At 43.8% G+C, this 25,760-nt stretch overlaps 1 protein-coding gene across 1 annotated transcript in view; it reads left to right on the forward strand.

The window, feature by feature from the left end:
* Window positions 1-25,760, forward strand: part of LOC147448526 (microtubule-associated protein TORTIFOLIA1-like) — a 77,541-nt gene that overhangs the window by 18,738 nt on the left and 33,043 nt on the right. Inside the window, exons 2-5 of the mRNA XM_086521097.1 lie at window positions 993-1,184; window positions 1,272-1,368; window positions 1,556-2,235; window positions 12,868-13,803. Coding sequence (XP_086377223.1) covers window positions 993-1,184; window positions 1,272-1,368; window positions 1,556-2,235; window positions 12,868-13,803 — 1,905 coding nt within the window. The remainder of the gene's footprint in view (window positions 1-992; window positions 1,185-1,271; window positions 1,369-1,555; window positions 2,236-12,867; window positions 13,804-25,760) is intronic.

Genomic DNA, 25,760 nt, shown 5'->3' on the forward strand with positions numbered 1-25,760 from the left:
TATTCGTTGCTTTTGGCCTTAGAGCCTATAAAAGTGTGTCTAGGGGGTCTTCTATGGCAGAGTGACTCGTCGGCAGTTGCACTCTGTGATTTATCAGTATAAAAAGAAGTACCGAAAGGGACACCAGACTTTGGGGCCGGTGCATCTCCTCCTAGACCCATTAGGGTACCTAGGGATGCTACAATTCAGTTTTGATGGTGATGATGTTCCTCTTGCTGTACCGATGGCTTTTTGAGGAGAATTTCCCCCGTCTTGGATCACAGAAGAATATATATGTTAGGAGATTGAGAGACTTTCTTTGAAAATCCAATGAGGAAGATTGGGTGACATTTTCCCAAACTATCCAGCAATGACTTTCATGGTGTGAGACTCATACCTTAAACATACACTTATACACTTCTTTAGACTAAGAAAGGACTATGTGGTTGCATAATAGAATGTGCAGCACAGAAGGCGCATATTGACCAATTAGCAACACAGGTTTTGGCAAGAGTGATTGTGGAGACTTACCAGGCAAGCACTTGGAAGAGTGAAACTTTTAAAACATTGCAACTTTTAAAATGCTGAGGTGCCCACACAGTTATTGATATTTACCCACTTGGACCTGGGCAATATGGGGATGAGAATACCTGACAAGGTCCCAGTAGATTGATAGTTGGGCAAGTTCCCGCAGTTCAGCATATAGATGCTAGCTACATGACCAACGACCTGATGACAATTACATGTATTTGAATGCTACTTTCTCAATTTGCATGCCCTGACCAGATACATCTGCATTTGAAGTTAAATTGCCCTGTGTTTATTCAGCAGGCCGCTGAACATTGACAGGTGCGTCCTTTGCCTTTTGACCAGATTTATGCCACGTTTGTGAAGTTAAATTGTTTCATGTGCTTGTTCAGCAGGCCTTTGAAAACTGACAGGTGGGTCATTTGCCTTCAGGCAGATTTTATGCTCTCTTAATTGTTGATGCTATGATGTGTTTTCGTATGTAGGTTGGAGCTTTAAATCAGCAGCAACTCGCTTTAGTGATGCCTTGTGTGTATGAAGCATTGGAGAGTAATGACTGGGCAACTCGAAAAGCAGCTGCAGAAACGCTTGGCCGAGTAGGTACAAACCTTGGACCAGCATTGTCGTCATTTAAGATAACCACTCTTCAGGTGTTGGAATCGTCACGATTCGATAAGGTGTGCATTTTTTGAGCTTGTTGTTGTCTTTGCTGAACTTTCAGAGTAATGTCTGGTCGTTTGAAGGCAATTTTTATGCTTGCACAGGTCAAACCAGTCAGAGACAGCATAAATGATGCAACTCAAGTTTGGAAGAACTTGCCAGGGGTGGAATCTGTTTCTTGTGGCACATCAGTTACGCCAGGTAGATCCTACTTAACTTTCGAATAACTTGGTAAGTTCTTAAAGACCCGTCTTGTAAGGAGTTTCAAAGTTTTCTCTGGACTGCACTTAATATCTAGGAACCTTTTGTTTCAGCGAATAGAGCGATGTATGTGATATCTGTGAACCTAGCCTATGACAGCTGGCACTATGATGTCTTGTTGTTTCAGATGGAGCTGAGCCTGGTGTTTCAATGCAAAGACTTGAGCTGCACAGTCATCAGGACAATAGCTTCACAGCAACACAAAGTCCCGGGAATGCAACTAAACTAGAGAGTAGTCCTAACGAATTGCTGAAATCATCTGAAAAGCCTCTTGACGCTGTCAAGAAGAGAGTTCCTTTACTCACTGACAAAAAACTGAATCCAGAGTTCTTTCAAAAGCTGGCAGAAAAAGATCCCAATGACTGGCAGATTGAAGTTGCAGTGCCTCGGAGTTTCCCGCCACAAAAGTCTCAAGACGAGCTGGGTGTTACAGAGGGGCATTTGGAGAACATTGGCCCTCTTGCAGAGCAGCTTGCGGCTGTTCAGGACACACCCGGACAGCATAAGCCCTCCAATGGAAAGGGTAACAAATTTACCAGCCCAGGAGCGAGATCTTTGACCATAGATGAAACTTCATCATTGAGAACCCATGGGTCGATAAAATTGTCATCTAGGGAGATAGTCTTGGACAGGGGAACACCCAAAAACGCTCTATATACTCATAGTCTGGAAGAGAGTGGCTACGAACTAGATATATCAAGCAGTGGTTTGAATTTAGCCAGCAATGAGAAATCCAAGTTGCAGGTCATTCAGAAACAGCTTTTTCTACTAGAGCAACAGCAGTCAAGTCTTTTACAAATGGTACAGGTATGCATTCTGGACTTTGGAGTGGCATTTTACTGGCCTTTTGCCATCGATTTGAATTCTAAGAATCAACTTTTAAAGGGGACAGGAAAGGGGAAGGGGTTGGGTTTTTTTTTTTTTGGGGGGGTGGGTGGGTGTTGATGGCTTCTAAAACATGCCTTGCTACACCATCTTGTTGCACAGGAAGTTATATTAAGAAGATTCTCTGTGTTTGGTTTTGATCGTTTACTTGAAACATCGAGGTTTGGCTTCAAATTTCACAGAAATTCAATGTTATCAAAGACACAAGACCTCAAGACGAGCTTGTCACCTTATTGTGCTCTCTTGCAACATAGTAGAGCTAGCTTTGTTATCTATACGAGGGCCTCTACAACACCACTTAAAGGCATCATATGAAATCCTCTCTACTATCGTTAGACTGTGTTTATCAGATGAACCTTTATATGTTTTGCATATCGTGCATCTTGAGAGTAAGTAAGAAGATGCTCCATGAGAAGGTTGACTTTGGCTTGCCTAGCTCTGTCCTAAATGCTCGGCAGGGTTTGATATGCCTCGGAGTGCTCAGCATGGCCATCTTCGTCACCATCCTCCGTTTCTTCTACCTCCTTATCTTCGACGTCCTCTTCAACTTCCTCTTCCACATACTCATACTCCTCTTCTGAGTTGTGAATCGTGATGGCTAGTAAGAGTTACAACCATAGTTGATTGCCGTAGAAATCAAGTCGGACTCTTGTAGGAGAAAGATCATCTGGTGCTCTGATACCACACTGACACTGGCAAGCTATGTGACAAGGCAATAAAACAGAACAACAACAACACGAACAAACTGAAAACAATAAACTTGAACTGAAAAATAACGCAAGAGATGAGACACAGTGGGGTGGAGTTCCCCTGTCAAGTGCACATCAAGCATCAGCCCCTAAACTAGGTGCCCCTTGCTGTATAGTTTGGTGTGAGCCCACTCGCCAAGCTGCTGAGACCTTATGGCTCAACCGATGCCACATATCTATACGCCCTTGGTCTCTTTCTTTACAAAGAGCTCAAAAGATTCAAAAGTCATTTGCTTTTAAAAACTGATGCCCAAAAGTCATAAAAGTCAATGCTTCCCAATTGCGTAGAATCTTCCCTGTCACTAGCGTTTCTACTGCTATATCATTAGTCTGCATGCCTTGTCATGTTAACACCACAAGGTACGGCCCATGAATCGCAACCCATATTGCATTGCGATTCACGCCACGTTTTGCGGATGCTGTCGCACGCGTCTGGGTCTAGTCGTAGGTGCCAATTAGCCCCACGGCATGATAAATAGGGGCAAATTGGGAAAATAAGGGAATAAGGGCAGCAGAGGCCACTAGGGCCCATTGGGAAAAATAGGCAAGGCTGGGAAAAAATACATCCGAGATAGGAGTGTCTAGAATCCTAGGAGGATTAGTACCGGCAATTTTGTGAGCGTGTTCACAGGACTTGTATGTTCGGACGAATCCATTAGATTAGGTTTTTCAGTTTTGGAACCCTCTTGCATAAATGGTTTGTACACGTGTTTTGACAGATGTTATCACACTACGGTGGGCATCTCGCATGATGTGCATGTAGTTCTAGGTTAGAGGAATCCAACGAGCCATTCCCGCGTCAATTGGATTCTCGCGTGGGTAGATGTGCAACAGTTTCACCCAAATTGACACCCCCTAACCGAACTTATCAATAAATCAATTTATCGATTTATTTGTTGGGTATGGTGGACGGATTGCCCTACCTAAGATTAATAAAGTTTATAACTTGGAAATCTCACCTATAAAGAGACCCAGGCAGCCAACGTTTTATGCAGATTGAGGAAGCGCCAAAAGGTAGCAGAGCAGCTTCAGTGTTTTGCACCTCATTAGCTAGCATTTTCAATTTCCAGCCCTAGGGCTGAGCCCTAGCTTGCAGGTCAGCCAACATTTTCAGTTTCGAGCCCTTCCGTCGCAGAGTGGTGCAAGATTTGCTAACGCTAGCCTTCCCGTTGCGGTCCAGTACTTCGGCAGCTCATCGAGCCTCCCCTCGGCCATTCCCTCGCCGGCATCAAGTGCTCCATTGCTACCCATCATCGCCGTCATCGAGATCTGTGTTTTGAGGCGTGCTTTACGCGAGAGATGTAAGGTGCAGCGGAATGAATGTTGTATTTTCTCAAGATTAGTGATTTTTATTGCTCAAGGTTCCTTTTAGTTCTTAGGGAAGGAGAGAGCCTTCCGTCTTGTGGAGAGTGCTATGATCACGAACAAAGTGAGTGGATATTGTGCGTGCAAGTGAATGAGACTGAGAGAAAGAGAGAAGAGAGATATGACACTCGAGAGTTTGTAAAACCCTCCTCCGAAGGCCCCACTCTCGCCAGCGAGAGTAGTCTACTTTGATTGCACAAAGGTGTACAATGCGTATGCAATGGACTGATGCAACTTGGACTATGCCGATGACGACGACGGTGACGACGACGACGACTTGATGGCTGAAATCTGGGATCTTCTAATCGCTGAAATTCGGGACTGTTTCGGTGGCTAAAAATGACTGGTTTGGCTGTGTTTTCATGGCTGAAAATGGGGGATCTTCTGCAACCAATCTGGGGCTGATCTGCTACTGTACCATAGGCTGAGGCGGTAACTGCAAGAGGAAACGTTGGGCTGATATCTGTATCCAAAAACGCTAGGGGCTTTGATGGTGTGGCGAGGTGGGAAACTCCAAAAACGCCAAGTGCTGGAGGTATTGTTGAGAAGTTGCCCGTTGAGCGGGAAGCTCTTGTTGCCAGAAAGTGTTAACTTGGGTTTGCTTATATATTAACTTAGCAAAATTGCCCTACCTACTTTTGTTGGAAAGTCACTTAAAAATAATAAGTGAAAATACCAAAAATAGGGAAAATAGGCTAAATGCACTGGAAAGTTCCCTTGATTGAATCTGTTGGATTTTGAAGGGAATACTGATGATCATGCTGTGTGCAACCGGAGGATATGTATCTATGCTAAGTGACTGGGCATGCACGGTCTACGAATAGACTCACAAAAGTGCCAGATCACTGCTAATCTAGACTTGACTGGACTGACTGAACCCTGCTGTGGTGTAGCTTGTCCTCGCAGACATAGCATGTCCACGGAGACATTGGGTTAGGATGTGTCACGTAACATCCCCTTCTTTTCAAAGTGAGGTACTGGTACCGAACTGTATGGCGTCGAGGGAGATCGCCAATAGCATCCGGAATCCTGGAAGGGACTCTTCGTCGGCCCACTCTGATGTGTGGGTCGTGCGGTACTTGAACTTCATAAAGGTTTGCAACGCTTGCTTCTTTGGGCCGCGCCGAAAGCGACACAAAGTCTTCTGTGACTCCTTCGATGCTTCAACCTCGTCTAGAGATCTGCTTCTTTCGTCTTCAAGAATCTCCATGGCTGAAAATTCCTGAAACCATCTCCAATACAAAACCATGAACATACCCATTCCATGTAAAGTGAAGGAAAAAAATCTTGTCTTTCTCAAAGACTGTGTATGCAATGTAGATGAACAAATAGACGGAGTGCAAAACCGTTCACCATATACACGCTAACAATGAGATCTAATCTTTCTCTTATGATCTAGAGTAATCAACTGTGGCAAAACACACTAGAAATGCCGATGTGTGGTGCTCATACTATCATGTGCTCTTTCGGAAATTGTGTCATGCCAAGGAAGAGACATGGAATGTGACTTCCTTACATAAATACCTTTCAGCTTTTCATGAATAATCCGCATACATTCGTGCTCATCCATGAGAGAAACGTGCTCAACATACAATATGTCATGCCTAGGAAAAGGGATCACATAACGATGTTGACTAAAATACAGGAAACCTTCACGAATGAAACACTTGAACAATGCGTGCGTATCAATCATGCGAACACATAATACTTCCTATGAGGGTTCTTTGGACTAGCCTTGAGAGCCAAGATCGCTTCTTCGGGATCTATCGAATCTTCTTGTGGGGGATCTGTGGACCTCGACTCAAAAGCCAAGATCGATTCTTGGTGATTGATCGAATCTACAACGAGGTTAGCTTCGCCAGAAAAAGCATCAACTAACACATCATCCTTGTGAACAATCACATCTTCTTCATGCAAATCATCATGCTGGTCATTGTCATCCAAATCATCATGCTTATCATTGTCATGCAAATCATCATGCTTCTCATAATTATGCAAATCCTGTGTATCATGCTTTGGAGAAGAAGAGATTGAGAGAATCTCCTTATCCCGAATCCTTTCAACCTTGTCCTGCATATTAGCAATGAGAGATGGAGAAGGAGCAATGTCCTCTCCATGAATGACAATAGGAGAATCACTGTCGGCATTGAGAGTTATAGTGTTAGCCGCAAATTTTATGAGAGCATCATTATCACGAGACCATCGAATGCCCAAAATCATATCACATCCAGAGAGAGGAGAAACAACAAATCTTCTAGTGAAGGCAGTCTGTTGAATTGCAAACAACACATCAAGGCACTCCTCCGTGATGAGAGCATCCATACTAGGACGAAAGCCAGAGACTTCGATAGGAGATCTCAGACTAACTTCGAGGCGGGCTCTCTCAACAAGAGAGGAACTGATCACATCATGCATACTACCTGGGTCAAACAATATGACAAAACGGTGCCCCGACGTACGACCATAACATTTAATGAGAGAATCATCAATGGGAGTGTCCTGAGAAACTTGGGGCACACTCGTGTTATCATTCATTGCATTGACAGAGGAAGTGGGTGCTGTGGGTTCTTTAGATTCATTCGATTCAAGCTTAGGACATGTTCTTTTTATGTGACCCTTAATGTGACAATGAAAACAACGATCTTCCTTACAATAAGTACTTTGTTCTTCCGACGTGATGTATCCTCCTACAATTCCTTGTGCTACTTTTTTATTTGGAGTAAGCTTAGGTTTAGCAATTGTGTTAGCCTTACCCTTAGATTCATTGGAAGAATTCTTTGATGAGAGACTGTTGGAAGATTGATTAGAAGAGTTATCATTCTTACCGTTCTTACGATTCGGAGGGTTCTGAGAAGTCTGCGAGGTACTTGTTGAAGTCTTGTTCTCCTTAGGCTTTCCCTTGTTGTGCTTCATTTCCTGTGCGAGAGCAATCGCTACCGCCTTGTTGAGATCGATTGGATCGAGTACCTCGACATCGTACTTGATATACTCGTTCAATCCAAAGAGAAAAGACTCTTTGCGTTCATCATCCGATTTCCGTAATTGAGTGCCTAGCTGCAAAACACGATTAGAAAAAGACATAACCGGTATACCATTTTGCTTAAGAGAGCGCCAAGCGTCCTTTAATCGTGCAAGGTACTAAGGTGGCATAAACCGCGCCTTGAGCTTGTCTTGGACATCAGCCCAACTAAAAGAGAGGGACGTGAATTCGTTGGTTGCCTCTAGGTGCGCGGCTAGCTGTGCCTCTTGCCATGCGTGGTACCAATTAATGGCATCACCGGCAAGGTACATAGCTGCCATCAAAACTTTGCTATTTCCTGTCTTCTTAGTTGTCGCAAAATAAGCATTAAATTGATGCAACCAAGAATGAATAACCGTAGCATCCATCTTACCGTCATACTTACTGAAAGTCAACTTCTCTGTGACTGGATGGTTGGAATCCGCATCGTGGCTGGCGCCACTTGATGAACTCCCACGATCTTTGGGTGGTTCGGTCTTCGAGGCGAGGACTTGGGCAAGCAATTCTTGAGTGCGTAGCTCTCGTCGAGCTTCACGCTCGGCCTCCAAGGCCGCGGCTCGTGTTGCCGCTTCCTCCTTCCTTAGTTCTTTTCTTTCTTTTCTTGGGTCGCGCTCGCGTTCTAAAGCAAGGCGCTTGTCTTCCTGTTGTGTGGCATGTCTTGCATTTCTGTTGTCGCGCTCGCAGTCCTTGGCTTCTTGGTTTGCGGCTTTTCTTGCAATTCTGTCGTCGCGCTCACGGTCCCTAGCTTCTTGTTGTTCTGCTTTGCTGGCGAGTTGTGCCAATGCAACTCGATTCGTTTCTTGTTGTTGTGTCATCATGTCCAACATCGACTTGACCATCATCTCCATAGGAGTGAGTGCAACTCATGGCGTAGATGGCGAAGGGGGATGGTCGAAAAAGTCTCCTGGTGGAGAAAAATCTTCGCCGCCTCTCTCTTGCTCATCACCTGTATGCGAAGTATCCATTCCGCTTCGGATGACGACCATGCACTATGATCTTTGGTTCTTAAGTTCACGAGGAACTTGGGTTCTTGAGGGTCTTGGTTCTTGGGTTCTTGAGGGTCTTGAGGTTCTTGAGGTGTTCTTTCGCTTGCAAATTGTGTTGGAGAAGGATCTTCTCTTCACCCGAGTTCTACTCCTTTCTGCGGGCGCACCCCTTGGCTGCCTTGCGCTCACACCAAGGTTGCTTTTTCCCACCTCACGTCGATTGGCCGGCCGCTAAGTGCACGGTCTGCTCTCAATGAGTGAAAAGAGACACAAGGGGAGGCTGGACAAGCCCTTCTTTCTTGGGATTCTTGTCACTCTTCAACAAAACACGATTAGCAATCGACACGCCCAAGCGAACTTGGGGTCGTGCGACCGCAACAAGCAACAAAAATCTTGTGGTTCTTGTGGTTCTTCCCTTGAGTAATGCAGAACACTTCCAAAGCTCTGATACCAATGTAAGGTGCAACGGAATGAATGTTGTATTTTCTCAAGATTAGTGATCTTTATTGCTCAAGGTTCCTTTTAGTTCTTAGGGAAGGAGAGAGCCTTCTGTCTTGTGGAGAGTGCTATGATCACGAACAAAGTGAGTGGATATTGTGCGTGCAAGTGAATGAGATTGAGAGAAAGAGAGAAGAGAGATACGACACCCGAGAGTTTGTAAAACCCTCCTCCGAAGGCCCCACTCTCGTCGATGAGAGTGGTCTACTTTGATTGCACAAAGGTGTACAATGCGTATGCAATGGACTGATGCAACTTGGACTATGCCGATGAAGACGACGGTGATGACGACGACGACTTGATGGCTGAAATCTGGGATCTTCTAATCGCTGAAACTCGGGACTGTTCAGTGGCTGAAAATGAATGGTTTGGCTGTGTTTTTATGGCTGAAAATGGGGGATCTTCTGCAACCAATCTGGGGCTGATCTGCTATTGTACCATAGGCTGAAAATGCTGTGTATCTGCTGCAGATTAGGGCTGAAACTCAAAAACGCTGCAGCATGGCTGAGCGTTAGTAAAAACGCTAGGTCACTGGGCACTTCTGCTGCGAACCGGGTAGATCTGCAAACGCTAGAAGCTTTGGGGAATGAGGGCGATCAAGCATGGGCTGAAAACGCCTTGGGATCTTGGTACTAATGAGGGAAGCAAAAACGCTACAAGGCTGATGGTGATGGCGATGATGCAAGGGGGGAATGCTCGGGATCTGGTGTTGCCGGCGGTAACTGTAAGAGGAAACGCTGGGCTGATATCTGTATCCAAAAACGCTAGGGGCTCTGATGGTGTGGCGAGGTGGGAAACTCCAAAAACGCCAAGTGCTGGAGGTACTGCTGAGAAGTTGCCCGTTGAGCGGGAAGCTCCTGTTGCTAGAAAGTGCTAACTTGGGTTTGCTTATATATTAACGTAGCAAAATTGCCCTACCTACTTTTGTTGGAAAGTCACTTTAAAAATAATAAGTGAATACCAAAAATAGGGAAAATAGGCTAAATGCACTGGAAAATTCCCCTAATTGAATCTATTGGATTCTGAAGGGAATACTGATGATCATGCTGTGTGCAACCGTAGGATATGCATCTATGCTAAGTGACTGGGCATGCACGGTCTACGAATAGACTCACAAAAGTGCCAGATCACTGCTAATCTAGAATTGACTGGATTGACTGAACGCTGCTGTGGTGTAGCTTGTCCACGGACACGTAGGGTTGGGATGTGTCATGTGACAAGAGATCTACTAGTTTTACGTCGTAGAAATGCGTTTTTGCAGCCAGCTTTCAACCCTTCATTCCTCTTACATCGAGAGCGCAATTCAGCCCCAAATCTTCCCCTTGGTGGCCATCCACAATCCCACATCGAGAAGGTTTGCTGTTGGATTTGAAATTCAGAGACAAATGATAGGGCTCAAAGATTTCTCGAGCGGCTGGTTTTCTCAAAGATAATGCTATGCAGTGGTGGAGCTCTATAGCTACCAAGCCGCATGCTCCAAGGACTTGGCAAGCTTTCAAGAATCTTTTTTTCCTGGAGCCACATGATATCCCTCTTTGAAGTGTCTTAAAGCCATCGATCTTTTCATGTGTTTGCACAGTCCTTTGGAACCATAAAGAGAGATGCGATAAACGTCGGGAACAAGTCCCACGGCAGTTTTAGCTTTCTTCATTTTATTAGTTGTGTGCCGCGCTTCACTCATGATCAAGGAACGCAAGGCTCTAATACCATGTCAAAGTGGATGATGCGGAAGCCTAGAGTTAGGGAGAGAATGCATGAGAGAGAGAGAGAGAGAGAGAGAGAGAGAGAGAGAGAGAGAGAGAGAGAGTTGAAATGAAATGAAATGATATATTAACGTCTTCAAAAGGCCAAAATGACCTATGAGACCATCAGATACAAAGTGGTGAATCTAATACAATGTTTGAAGTACAAGTACAAAAAGTACTGAAAGTAATGAAAGTAAAAATGAAAACTGAAAGTGAAGCGTGAAATTGAAATATTATATTAACGTCTTCGAAAGGCCAAAATGACCTATGAGACCAAAAAGTTACAATTGGTGAATCTGATACCATGTCTGAGTACGGAAAGTACAAAGAACTAAGACTAAAAACACTAAAACACTAAAACACTAAGGAGATGAATCTGAGGCTGATCCGGAGCTGAAATGAGATAGAGGGAGGGGGGGTGGTGGGTTCAAATGAAATCTCTCATGGGTCGCAGAGACCAACCCCCCCCCAAACCACCCCCCCCGGGCCCCTTTTCAAGGTATGCCCGACCCAGTACCATGTCAACTAAGTAATAATAAATACCTAAGGACAAAATGATTCTAGATCACATTGGGCATTCACTTGAGATGCATAAACTTTTCCCAAATTTCGACTAAGAGTAGTTGAAGAACTTTAAGTAAGGAGTTATTCATCACGAGTGTAACAAGAAACATTTTGTGTGTTTCGACCTTTTGTTGTTTCGATGCGTGTCGTTTCGTTTGGTTTTTAAGATTCGAAGAAGAATCAGATTGGTCTTGGAGGGTTGTAGGATATGTTAATACCTAGACTTGAGTAGCGGTAGTACTATGTATCTTTGCATTCAAGGGCATTGCATTGTAAATAATGCTCAAATTTGCACGGTAAAGGTCAATAGAAGCCGTAGGCACACGCGGTTTATGTGCAACCATTTTTTTGGATGCTCCATTGGGCATGAAAGTGAGAGAGAGTCTTCATTAGGCTTGTTTGTTTTTGTGTTGTAGATCTCACATGGAATGGAGAAGAAACATTTGCTTTCTGCTAGAACATGGCCAATTATTACATTCTAAGCCTAGACCTAAGATTTCCTATAAACCTTAAATAGTTGTTTGTCATCTTGCTTAGTGTTTGGCTAGAAGTGTTTTAGGTGTTTCGTGTTTCATTACTTCACTGCTGTTTTTTTTTTCTAGTGCTCGTTTACACACAAATTCTCTTTTCCTTGTTACTTTTTGTCAGTTTCTTGTCATGGGGAACTTTTTGTCTTGTTGTGGTTCTGTAGGGGAACGTTGCGTGGGCTGATTTATCTGCTTGACGGCCTCCTTTATGTGGACACCCGCACATGCCCTTGTGGTTACTTTTCGCATAGCATCACAGAAGAACATACAAATCTGTTCACCTCTTTGTGCTCATGCTCACTTCACTTGAATAACTTCAGAAAGGAGGAGGATGTATCTCCCCGAAATTTTACGCCTTGAAATCTTTGCAAGGAGTTAAATAGATACACCCTGTCCAGTCTGTGACAGAGACCTTTATCCTGAAAAGGCATAGTAATCATTATAAGGGGGGCAATATTTTTTTTGCTTTCTTTGTCATATGAAAGTGAGCCTCTGCCATGTTTTTTAAAGACTACTTTGTTAATGCATCGGCTCTGCAAATGAAAGCGGACCTCCAATAACATGGCATGGTCATAGGTGTTGCAACTGGGCATGATTTATTCTCAAGCAATGATATAAGGCTCATATTATCTGTTAATGTCATTATTCCTTTTTCAGACTCTTGAGACGAGACATTTATTACTGGTCAACAGAGAAATGAAGTTTTCCATAAGAAATTAATTTGATAAGTAGTACTCATTTGTGGCATGTATATTACTGTGGAGCCACAAGAATACTTGTGACTTGTGAGCCGTGACAAATGCACACTCATCCAGTATAACTTTTGAGCATTTTTAAGATCGTTCGCTGATACAGAGTGAGCAATTATTTTAACTTGCATGCTATAATGTAACGAGTCCTGATCTGTTGTTTTGGGCAAATTAGAACCAGGCATTTTCAAGGATGTTAAATTTTTTCTGACACTCCTAAATGTTGCACTGGTGATGTTGGTGAACTCCACATCAGCCAAAGTTTTTATAGAAAGTCTCAGGGCATTTTCCTAGTTTTTGGTCAAGTTGCTGCAAAACTACTAATCTCAGCTTTTTCTGCTTTTACTTTCAGAACATTATGGTTAGCTCTCAAGAAAATATATCTGTTTTAAAGGCAAGAATATGGGATTTGGAAAATGTTGTGGAAAGTCTGGTAGGCGATGTGGGTTTTTCTGGGTCAAAGAATTTCAAGGTTGCTGCTTTGGGAGTTGAGAGCAATGGTGCGAGGTTTCCTGGCCGATATACATCAGGCTCTGAGTATGCCAACTCCAGATTCAACAAGAATGGGGATGGTTTCCGTCCTTTTTCAGACAAGTTTTCAGACAAGGTCAACGGTCCTGACGTTGTGAGTCAGTCCCTGCGCCATAATGCGCAGAAGTTCTGTGATACTTCGTTTGATGATTGGGATGAGATTTCCTATAGAGGTGCCCTAGCAGGGGCCCATGTCTTGGATGGCGAAACTGTGACAAGAAGGCCTACCGATGTTACGAAGGTGGAAAGAGAAGACACAGGTGCTAGTCAATCTGGTATAAGAAGACTTTGGGATAGGGTTCCAGGTGCTGTTAGGCTTGGAGAAGGCCCTTCAGCTAGAAGTGTTTGGCAGGCATCGAAAGATGAGGCAACGCTTGCAGCAATAAGGGTTGCCGGTGAAGACTCGGAGCTTTCAGAGACTGACGCTAATTCAACAGCAGCCTCGCAGTTAGCACTCCCAGACTCTGAAACTGGTAGCTTGCAGCATAAAGCTACCAATGGTTACGAGCAAGGGAAGGGCCAGTATTGGAGCTTATGGGGTTCTGCTATGGAGTTCGTTCAAGGAGGAGACATGGAATCAGCTTATACCGAAGTTGTGTTTGCTGAAGATGAGAGAATGCTTGTCAGATTGATGAGTCGAACGGGGCCAGTATTGGACCAACTCACTGTCACAACTGCATCCGAGGTCTTGCGTGCAATTGGAGCTCTTCTTCAACATCAGAGTTATTTTGATTTTTGTCTATGCTGGATTCAACAGGTTTCTCTTTCTTTCTCTAACTAGTAAACATCTTGAAGGCACATACCCCAAGATAAAATATATAAAGATACCGATTACTAGGAGTTCCATATACATCAAATTAAAACAAAACTCTCTCTCTCTCTCTCTCTCTCTCTCTCTCGTAAGGCTGCTGCTGCTCGTGTAACCTGCTGTCTGTTCTGTCCTGTGCCCACTGGACTGTCGCGCTGCTGTCGTGCTGCCTGCCTGTCACGCTGCTGTTTAGGCCCTGCTGCTGCAGCTGCAGCTGTTCGTGCTACTTCAGGCTGCTCCCGTGCTGCTGCTTGCGCATCTCCCACGCTGCTGCTGCTACTGGCTGTTGTCCGCCTGCTGCGCCACCCCCAACCCTCTCGCCCAGCCAGCCCCCTCGACCAGCCAGTCTCGCCCCCAAACACATCTCCCCCCCCCCCCCCCCCCCCCCCCCCCCTCCCCCCCCCCGCCCTCAACAGGTAAGAGGGCCGACAGTCCATCTGCAACAGGGATTTTGAAATCACTCTACAGGGAAATTTCCAGAAATTTTCAAATTTTCAAATTTTCAGAAATTCTCAGAGTCTGCAGGTAGAAATTCAGAAATACAGAAAATTCAAGAAAACCCAAAATGTCAGATTGGAGATTTTTTTGCAGAAAATGTATGCTTGATGCGGGAGAAAATGTATGCATACTGTGGAAACATATGTGCGCATAGTGTGGAAACTGTAACAGACTTGGACACTCCAAGTCAAGAATCAATCGCGACAGCACCAAATAACCACTTCAAAACAATTCACACATCACAATAGATTTGCATTGGCCCGGCGTAGTTCCGTGCCTAGAGATATTGGCCCCAAAGATTGGCGCCCCTTTCGGTATTTCTTTATGTATTAAATCAATGTCAAAGTACAAAGAGCGGTTAGGGTTTCACTCTCAGACTCTGCGTCCAGATGCTCTGAGAAGTGAGCCCTAAACCACTAATTTAAAGGTTACAAGGGATGCCCAAAAGCAGAGCCCCAAAAGCTTCAGAACAAAAGCAATCTTTCTCTCTCTCTCAAGAGAGAGCCAATAAAGCAAATCAACTCTCTCTCTCTCTCTCTCTCTCTCTCCAATTCCTTGCGTAGCAAAAAGCAAGCAAAGAATGCCTCGCTAGTTGCTTTTTCTCAGCTTCCGTGATTTCCCGAATCCGTACACTGTTGCCACGTGGCAAAAGCGCCAGCTTTTAGGGTTTTCAGCCACTTAGGGTTTCCGCCAGCAGTTAGGGTTAGGGTTTCCAGAAATTAGGGTTTTTGCAAAATTAGGGTTTTTGGTAGGAATTAGGGTTTGCAGGATTTTTAGGGTTTCTGACAGAAATTAGGGTTTCTGCTGTCGGTAGCAACATCATCACTTTGTGACTTTCCCCCCTCTTGAAAGCATTGTAATCGACCGCGATTATGCTTGCAAAACCGACAGAAGCGATAAACTGTCTTAGCAGACACTGACTGTTAGTACCTACGTACTAGGAACACACATCTAGCACATGTATCAAATCGACAGTCACATCACACAACATCACAGGACATCACTAGACATCACATGACATTCAACATTCATTCGGATTTTAGACCATGATTTATCGGCAATGTAGCTAGCAATCACATCTAGGTCCAATCGGGACCTCATCGATGTCCGATTGACTAACCCCAATTGCAACCATGTCTATTCGAGATCAATCAGACCTTAATGCTCCAGTCATTTCGTCTATCAGTTTCTGCGCTTTAGAGAAGTCAAGAATAAATCAGTATCATAACAAGGAATTCCATTTCATTAAAGTCATACAGCAGAATACTGTCAGCTTTTAGTATCCCTGAAGCTCAAAGAGACATCAGTGACTCTCGTATCTAAATCAAGGCATCTGTTGACAAAGGAGCGGAGCGACTCCCTTCTTGTGCATCCCACTGCACCAGATTTCCGACCAAGCTGAATTCTGGGTTGTGTTTGGCGTAGACTATGCTAAAACAAAAGCATCGAGGTAAAGTTTCACAATCTGAGCAGTATCTGCCAGGTCCTCCTCCTCCATCCAATTCGCATCCAATGCAGGATAGTTCTTGAACTTAACCAAGAACTGCCTTCGGACTTTACCTTTAGTCTTCGTATCCTTATGTGCCAAAATCTGTTCAGGAACAAGGATCTCCTCGTTTTCTTCCACTTTGGGTTGCTTATCAGGCTCCCCATCATCAGGCACATCACCCTTAAAAGGTTTCAAGAGACTCACATGGAATGCATTGTGAATCCTCCAAGTATCTTGCAGTTTCAATCGGAAGGAGACATCATTTATCTTTTCAGTGATCTGGAAAGGTCGTAGTATCGCATACTAAGCTTTGGAAAAAGCCTCTCCTTTTCCTTTTTCTTTCGTAGGCGTGCCTTCTCAAAACGTAAGAGCACCCAATCATCCTCCTTCAATTTCATGTCGCGATGATGGCGATCCGTTGCCTTTTTCTGTCGTTCTTGAGACTTCTGCAAAGTCCTGCGATGCGAACCTTGGCAAAAGCTGTATCTAAGTCTCGCGTATATTCATCCGCTTCAAAGATCTTATCTTTCGTGCTTAGGAAGGGTGGAACCTTCGCAGCACCTTCAACAATCTCAAATGGCACCTTCCACGTCGAAGAGTGTATTGTGTTATTGTAGGCAAATTCCACCAAAGGTAAGTACTTTTCCCATTGAGTCTTCTGATCAAAGATATAAGACTTCAATAAATCTAGAACCACTGAATTTGCAATCTCAGATTGCGCATCAGTCTGCGGGTGGAACGATGACGAGAACTGTAACCGCGTGCCAATGTTCTCCCAAATTGCCTTCCAAAACAAAGTCGTGAATCTGGGGTCTCTGTCGGAGACAATCGTCTCAGGCATGCCATGTAATCTGAAGATCTGGGCCACAAACAGTCTCGCTAAGTGATCCGGCTTGACTGTTTTCTTCACTGGAATGAAATGAGCCTGTTTGCTAAATCTGTCAATAATAGTCCAGATACCATCGTGACCACTCTGTGTTCTCGGGAGATCAAAAACGAAATCCATCACAATACTTTCCCAAGGGCGGGTGGGACAATCTGGAAGTGAAACTGCGACAAGATGTTCGCCCACCGCATCTGCTTTTCCGAAAGCTGCTTCTGTGACAAGAAGTAGCGCAAACTCTAATGGTCTGTAAAGACAGTAAAATCCGCTCCGAGTAGGTAATGCCGTCACTGAGTAAGAGCATGGGTAACCGCCAAAAGCTCTCTCATAAATCTGTGCTGTCATCTCCGGCCTAGAGAACAATCGGCTCTTGTAAGCAATGCCATGGCCTTCTTGCATCAAGACCGCACCCAAACTACGACCACAAGCATCACAATATACTTCAAATGACTTCTGCAAGTCCGGCAAAGTCAAAACTGGTCCCGTAGTCAATTTCTCTTTCAATGTTCTGAAAGGCAGTCACCTCTGTGGATCCCCATGAGAAAGGGACTCCTTTCTGTGTCAAGATATGAAAGGGGAAGCAACCTCTGCAAACTTTCGTATGAACCGCCTGTAGTACGAACACAATCCCAAGAAGCTTCTAACTTCATGGACATCTTCAAGTCGGGCCAATCACGTATAGTTTCTATTTTGGCTGGATCCATTTGCACTCCTGCTGCTTAGACAATGTGTCCCAAAAAGTGCATCTCTGGTAGGAAAAATTCACTTTTCACTTTTCTTTGCATTAATCACTAACTTGTGATCTCGTAATGTCTGAAAGACCTGAATCAGATGATCTCTGTGTTCTGCCTCATTCTTGGAGAAAACAATGATGTCGTCAAAGAAAGTGCCAACAAATAGCCTGTACTCTCGAAAAATCCTGTCCATCATCCGGTTAAATGTCGCAGGAGCATTGGTTAAGCCAAAAGGCATCACCAAAATAAACCAAAAGTAGTCCGAAAGGTTGTCTTGTAGACATCTCCCGGCGCGATTCGGATCTGATGATATCCACTCTTCAAGTCAATCCTGCTAAAGCACGAGGATCCTTGTAACTTGTCGAGTATATCATCGATCCTAGGAATTGGAAATCTGTTCTTGATAGTGATTTTGTCGAGAGCTCTATAATCGATGCACATCCTCCAAGATCCGTCTTTCTTCAAAACCAACAACACTGGAGAGCAATACGGTGAAGTATTGGGCTTCTTTCACTTGGTTCATAATCTCTTCATTCTGTGCTCGGCTCACACGGTAAGGTGGCTGGTTTGGTGGTGTGCTTCCAGGTATCAGATCAGTGGTATGATCTTCAGGACGAGCGGGTGGTAACTCTCCTAGCAGGCCTTCTGAGAATCAATCGGCGTGAGAGTGGAGAAAATCTAGGCGTTCTTTATCAAGTTTAGACATATTTGTTCTATCCTTATCGCTCAATTCTTTCAAAAAGATCAAGTAAACAAACAGATTGGATTTCATTAATTTTGAAATGGCCGAAGCCGATACAATAGGGACAGACTCGCCCTTCAGTTTAATATCAAGTACAATTGTTTTGCCCTTCTCTGTAGTCAAAGTCGCTTTTCTCGCCCGATAATCGACCACGGCGTTGTTCTTGTGGTACCAGGGAATCCCTAAGAGAACATCACAACCCTCCAAAGGCATTATGAAGAAGTCCTCATGCCCCAAATACCCTTGACAATGCAACCGAAGTTTGCCAATGACAGGTGTAATGGCTACGTCTCTGTCGGGTGCCGCTAGAACTGCCTCCGCAAGTGGTCCCATCCGATCGGGAGTAATCTCGAGCGGCGCCGCCAATTCCGATGAAATGAAGTTGGCCTTTGCTCCTCCATCAAAGAAAATCAGGGCCTCTTGATCTTTCACTTTGCCCCAAGCTCGGCAAAGTTCTGTACTTTCATCCATGGTGTCCGGATCGGTACCCACACAATCTGGAACCAGTCTTGTTTTCATCTTGCCTTTTCGTCCACGTTCCTCAGCTGCTCTCAAACTCTCAGGCCTGTCGTCGTCCTCAGCTGCTCTCAAACTCTCAGGCCTGTCGTCGTCCTTCAGATTGAGGCTACGGGGCAACATCTTTCTTGGTGAGATCATCCGAGATGCATTCCCTATTGTAGGGCGGGGAGATAGTGAGCGTGCTTCCCTATATCCTTTCGTTTTGGCAGCCTACAATGGGCAATCTCGTGTAGAGATAGGGCATCTCTGGTCTAGACCAAGGAGGGCAAAGGATTCCATATCCTCTAGAGAACAACCATAGAAGGGCAGCCTCGAGACGTGCATCCCCTTTTTCATGGTTCATTTTGCTGGAAGGTTGGGTTAAATGGTCATCGTGCCCGATGTCATGTTCGGTCGTCACTTCCTAACTATTTAAATCTTATCATAAAACAATACAAAATAAGGACCTACAGATAGTCTTGTTGCAGATGCTCCACCCCACTCAATGTGTACTCTCTTCTCTCTTGCTCTTGCTGTCCATGCTGTTACAAGCTTGGACACTGTCATAAAATCTAATATCTAATACTCCCAAATGATTTTCTCATGTTAAACTGATCATTTAATATGGGGAGGTACTAGGGGAGTAAGAGCTAGAATATTGGTAAGGTTGCCAGACTAGCCCTGTCAGGGATCCAAAGGAGGGAAAATAGGGATCCAAAGGGGGACAATCTGCAAAAGAGCAATGTGCTTCAATGGGGCTTAAAAGACCTAAGGTTCAGCTCCATTAAGACTTCCATAGGTTATGGTTCCAAAAATTAACTCGTTTGTCCAAAGGCCAAAATAGGGAAAATATTGGATGGTCATGGGAAGACTCAAAAGTCTTCCCACATCCCTAGGAAGAAGGGGGCGAGCCCTTATTGTAGGGGATGAGAGAGAAACACATACACACACACACACACACACACACTCTCTCCAAGGCTTCCCCTTTACACAAAGGGAATACTGAACACATGTCAGGCTCTTAGGCCAGTTGCTCCCAATCTCTCCTCAAATCCTATTGGATGTTCATAGAGGTGGACCAATGAGAATTAGGCTAGAGTAAATAGTCTAATCAATTAAAAAATGCTTGATAAAAGAACCAATAGAATTTAAGCTTCCTAGAAGACTATTGGACAGTCTACCAAGGTGTCCAATGAGCATTCAGCAACCCAATGGCTTGCTTGATTCCTATTGGCCAGAAGACTAAGAGGTCCATGAGAGTTTAGTTGAATTATTTGTGATCACAAAAGGGGAAAGGGAGACACTTGTCAAAAGGCTATCAACTATGCTTCTAATTTGTGATCGGCTAAGCTTTACAGGAGCCAATGGGAGGCCATCATGAGCATTTAGCAAGAGGGGTCGACCAAGATGAGAGAGAGGGATGCATTTTACTAACACAATGCTACACACACACACACACACACACACACACACACACACACGAGCGCGCGCGCACACACACACACTACTCATGTGTGCAAGAAGAACTCCATCTCCTTCTCCAAGCATTGAGAAGTAGAGGCCTACACCAACAACTCTTGGCTATGGAATGCAAATCCAACTAAGAGCCAAGCTTCAATGGCATGCTCATCTCCTCTACCATGCTAATTACTAAGCTAAGCTATGCTATTAGAGTGATTATGTGAGGAGAATACTTCTTTCTCGTAAGATACCTCTTCTTCCTCTCAGTCTATCTTCATTCCCTACTAGCTCTCACCATTTTTGAAGGTGTGTGAGGTCTTGGGACTGAGGCTAGGGACACTAGGTGTGTTTTTCAAGCATAATTTGGTGTATGAAGCTTCCATCTTTTACACCAACTAGTTTTATCAAGGAACACAGATTATATTGTACAAAAGTCTCCTTTGATGGGAGAAGCTATAGTACAATGCCTTTATTGAAAGTGCGAAGCAAAAGGTACCGGTAAGTGCGCGTCGCGATGTAGTGCAGGATTGGGGCAAGAAGCAGGAGGTGGAGTGCAGCAGAGAGGAAGCGCTAGGGATCAAAGTAGAGAGAGAGAGAGAGCTCACGTTTTTGGGGAAAACTCAATAAATGAGTTTTGGGTTTTTCCACTTTTATTATAAGTGACTTTACAAAAATGTGTCCAGGTTCATATTGAACCTGGACAAAGTATAAAAATGTACAAAAAGGGGTTATTTAGGCCTTTAATTCAACAACCTCCCACTTAAAGGCATAAATGACTCCTTTAAGTTAACCAACTCCCACTAGCTGTATGCAATGCTCATGTTGAGCCTTAGCAAGACTCTTGGTGAGAACATCTGCATGGTTATCCTGTGTATGGATCTTAGTCAAGGTGACTAGACCATTCTCCAATACCTGTCGTATGAAGTGGTACCGCACATCTATGTGTTTGGTACGCGCATGAAACATGGCATTTTTGGCTAAATAGACAGCACTCTGGCTATCACAACCCAATACGAGTGTATGAGCAGACATGCTAAGTTCTTTTGCAAGTCTGCCCAACCAAAAGGCCTCTTTTGAAGCCTCTGTGGCTGAAATATATTCAGCCTTAGTAGTACTCAATGCCACAATTTTCTGTAACCTAGAACACGAAGAGACTTCACCACCAACAATGGAAAATACATATCCATTGGTAGATTTCCTGGTATCCATGTCACCTGCCATGTCTGCATCACAATATCCCTCCAACTCTAAGTCACTTTTGCCATAACAGATACACTTTGATTGTGTACCTTTCAAATATCGCAGAATCCATTTGACAGCTTCCCAATGCGCTTTGCCAGGATTCGACATGTATCGATTAACAACTCCCACTGCATAAGCAATGTCGGAACGAGTGGCAACCATAGCATTCATAAGAGAACCACAAGCTGATGCATAAGGGATTCCCTTCATTGCTTTCAATGCCACCTCATCCTTTGGGCAATCTGCTTTGCTAAGCTTAGTGTATGGAGGTAAAGGTACCCCAAGAGACTTAGCATCAGCCATATTAAATCTGTCAAGTACTCTTGCAACGTACCTTTCTTGAGATAAAAACAGCAATTTCAGCTTTCTATCTCTTTTAATACGCATGCCCAAAATATGCTCTGCATCACCCAAATCCTTCATAGCAAATGCTGAATTTAGCTTACGTTTCAGAGCATCAAGACTAGTCTTATGTTTCCCAGCAAGCAGCATGTCATCAACATAGAGAACAAGTATTGATAAGACTACCATCTTCATCCCTTTCCGTATACAAACAATGATCTGCATGGCTGCGTTTAAAGCCTTGAGATAGCATAAAAGTGTCAAACTTCTTATACCACTGTCGTGATGATCGTATCAAACCATACAGAGCCCTTTTCAGTTTGCATACAAATTCCTCGCGTGTAGGAACTACAAAACCTTCAGGCTGTTTCATGTATATGTCCTCTTCAATGTCACCATGCAAAAACGTTGTCTTTACATCCATTTGATTCAATTCCAAATCAAGCACCGCAACGAGAGCAAAAAGGACACGTAAAGTTGTAAGCTTTACAACAGGAGAAAAGATTTCTTGAAAATCAATTCTTTCTTTCTGTGCATATCCTTTTGCAGCCAATCTTGCCTTGTACTTGGGTTTTTCATCCACTATCTTAATCTTGTATACCCATTTGTTAGGAAGAGCCTTTCTCCCTTTAGGCAATGGCACAAGATCCCAAGTATCATTTGCATACAAGGATTTCATTTCTTCTTGTATCGCAAGCTCTCGCTTACTGCTTGACTCACATGATTTGGCCTCTTTATATGTAAGAGGTTCACCCTCATCTGTCAACATTACATGATCCAAAGAGGGGTTAAATCTCTGCGGTTGCCTTCTCAAACGAGTTGATCTGCGTACCCAATTATCTACATTCTCAAGCAACGGTTCTACATCATAAGGCAACTCATTTTCAGCTCTCTCATGTTGCTGAAAATCATTTTCAGTCAATTCAGGTGACTGTCCGTCCTCATTAGGAGCATCAAAATCATGTCCCATCTCTTCTGGCTCAAGGTTAACCGGCTGATTATCAATTTCAGCTTGCGGTAATGCAACATGAGGCTCTTTTTCAACATCAATGGGTGGCACGGAAGGCTGAAATCTGACTGTTTTCTTGTGAGCATCAGATTTTGTAGCATTCTTAAGCAATTTTACCTCATTGAACACTACATCTCAGCTGCGTATTACCTTTCTAAACTGTGGTAACCACACTCTATAGCCCATTTCAGCTTCTTCCCTATAACCTAGGAAGACTCCTTTAATGGACTTCATATCAAGCTTTGTTCTCAAGTCATTGCGTACATGAACAAAAGCTTCGCAGCCAATACTCTCAAATGATCATAAGAGGCAGGTTTGTCAGACTAAACCTCCTCTGGAATGTCATTTTTCAGCGTACTATTAGGAGAACGATTGCAAATATGGACTGCAGTTTTCAATGCCTCCCCCCAAAACTCTTGGGAAAGATTAGCGGTGGACAACATGCAACGCACTCTCTCGCATAAAGTACGATTATACCTCTCAACCACACCATTAGAAGATGGATTATAAGGGGCTGTCAACTCCCTTTTAATCCCATTTTCATGACAAAAATGCTGAAATTCAGCAGATACACACTCTCCTCCATGATCAGATCTGAGACATTTAAGCTTAGTACTCTTTTGCGTAGTGACAAAAGCATGAAACTTCTTAAAAGCATTAGAAGTCTCACTCTTACTTATCAGATCTGAGACATTTAAGCTTAGTACTCTTTTGCGTAGTGACAAAAGCATGAAACTTCTTAAAAGCATTAAAAAGTCTCACTCTTACTTTTCAACAAATGTACCCATCCTTTCCTAGTACAGTTATCAATGAATGTAACAAAATACAATGCACCACGAAAAGACTTAACAGGCATAGTGCATACATCGGAGTGAATAAGATCAAGAGGATTAGCTTTGCGAGAGACAACAGAGTAAGAAGATTTCTTTTGCTCTCCATAAAGACAATCGTTACAAAAATCCAAGTTTTTGCCTTTTACATCAACTCTCTTCAGAGAGGAAAGCACATCAATACCCTTTTGGCTCATATGGCCAAGTCTCTTATGCCACAATTCCGTGTGTGAAGCAACTTCAGCAACAGCAAGAAACTTGCCAGGCAAAGCTTTACATCGAAGATAGTACAAAGTACCTCTTTTAGACCCTTTTGCAACAAGCATAGAGCGCTTAAGCAACTTCCATGAACCCCCAGCAAAGATGGTAGTATAGCCATGTGTATCTAAGTGGCCAACAAATAGCAAACTTTTCTTAATGCCTGGTACAAACCTAACATCATTCAACACAAGCTCTTGACCATTGTTAAGAGCCAAACGCATAGTACCCATTCCCTCAATATTGCAAGCAAAATTATCACCAAGGTACACCTTGCCATAATTGCTTGTAGCATATGTAGCAAAACACTCCAAAGATGGAGTCACATGGAATGAAGCACCAGAATCCACTATCCATGATTGGGATAGGCCATCATTAGCATTGAGCAATGCATCAATGACATCTTTCTTCGAGATAAGCATGTCTTCTGCATTAGCTATCACCAAATCTGAGGGGCATGAAGCCGCAACCAAGATTTCCTCAACGTTAAACAACTCCTCAATGACCACACTAGAGGATACATTTGCATTCTCAGCATCCCTGGAGGAATCACCTGTTGTTTTTTCCCTTTTCTTCTCATCTTTCTTCTTCTTATCTTGCGTTTCCTTCTTCCTTTCCTGCTCTTTCTTGAAATACCTGTAATCGGGTTTCTTGTGACCCTTTCTGCCACATTGATAACAAGTAACATCTTTATCCTTTGTCTTGCTCTTACTTCTATTTTGAGTTCTGTTGCCCACATCACGCTTTTGATTTCTACCTCTTGCATTGTAGGCAGAACTACCACCTTCCCCAGTAGACTTGCGTTTAATCTCTTCATTGAGAATAAACCCTCTCACACCGTCGTACGTGAGGGTGGGTCTGTTGCTCAAGGAGACAACCAAGGTTTCCCAAGTATCTGGCAATGTCATAAGTAAGAAAATAGCTTTCAGCTTATCATCGAATTACTGAAGCCCATTGTCTTGCAACTGACTCAACACACCTGTAAAAGCACTCAAATGCTCAGAAGCTGACTTCGAGTCATCAAGCTTCATATTCACCAACTTTCGCATCAAATGCACCTGGTTCACAGGCGTGGTGTTTTCATAATTGGACTTTAGCTTTTGCCATATTGCATAAGCAGAGTCCAAACGCTTGATGTCCGTCAAAATGTCATCATTGATAGCCATTTTGATGTAGGCCATAGCCTTCTTATTCAACCTGGCCTACTCTTCGTCAGACAAACCTGGTGGCTTATTCTTTTCCAATGCATCTTCACAATCCTTTAAGAAAAGGATACCTTGCATGCGTTCTTGCGAGAGGTTGAAGCCTTGACCATCGAACCGTTTGATTTCCATCAAACTCTTAGTGTCAGATTAGGGAAGAGGAAGAAGCCATTTTAATTCAACCACAAGTGTGTATACAAGAGAGATGCAATAGGCTGGAAATTTCAGCACATAGGAGCAACCACAAGACTTTGCATACGATAGACCACAATTTCTTTACATGAAACTGTTCGCGACAAGCATCAATACATGTGATCCCACAACTTTGGTACACCTGCGTATTGACCTATTATAACCTGTAAATCACCTATTTTGACCTAAAAACAGTCTGTTTTGGACTGTTTTCTTAGTTTTGGTGACCTTTTCGACTCCGGAAGCAAGGGGCTTCGTGATGGAAGCGAAATTGATCGCGGGAGAGCAATTTTAACTCGTTGTCCAACAGATTGCACAGGGCTGTTTTGAAACCCTAGGACTCTGATACCAATTGAAAGCGCGAAGCAGAAGGTACCGGTAGGTGCGCGTCGCGATGTAGTGCAGGATTGGGGCAAGAAGCAGGAGGTGGAGTGCAGCAGAGAGGAAGCGCTAGGGATCGAAGTAGAGAGAGAGAGAGCTCACATTTTTGGGAAATCTCAATAAGTGAGTTTTGGGTTTTCTCACT

Source organism: Adiantum capillus-veneris, chromosome 10 (assembly GCF_014529385.1).
Source record: "Adiantum capillus-veneris isolate H3 chromosome 10, ASM1452938v2, whole genome shotgun sequence".
Taxonomy (NCBI): domain Eukaryota; kingdom Viridiplantae; phylum Streptophyta; class Polypodiopsida; order Polypodiales; family Pteridaceae; genus Adiantum; species Adiantum capillus-veneris.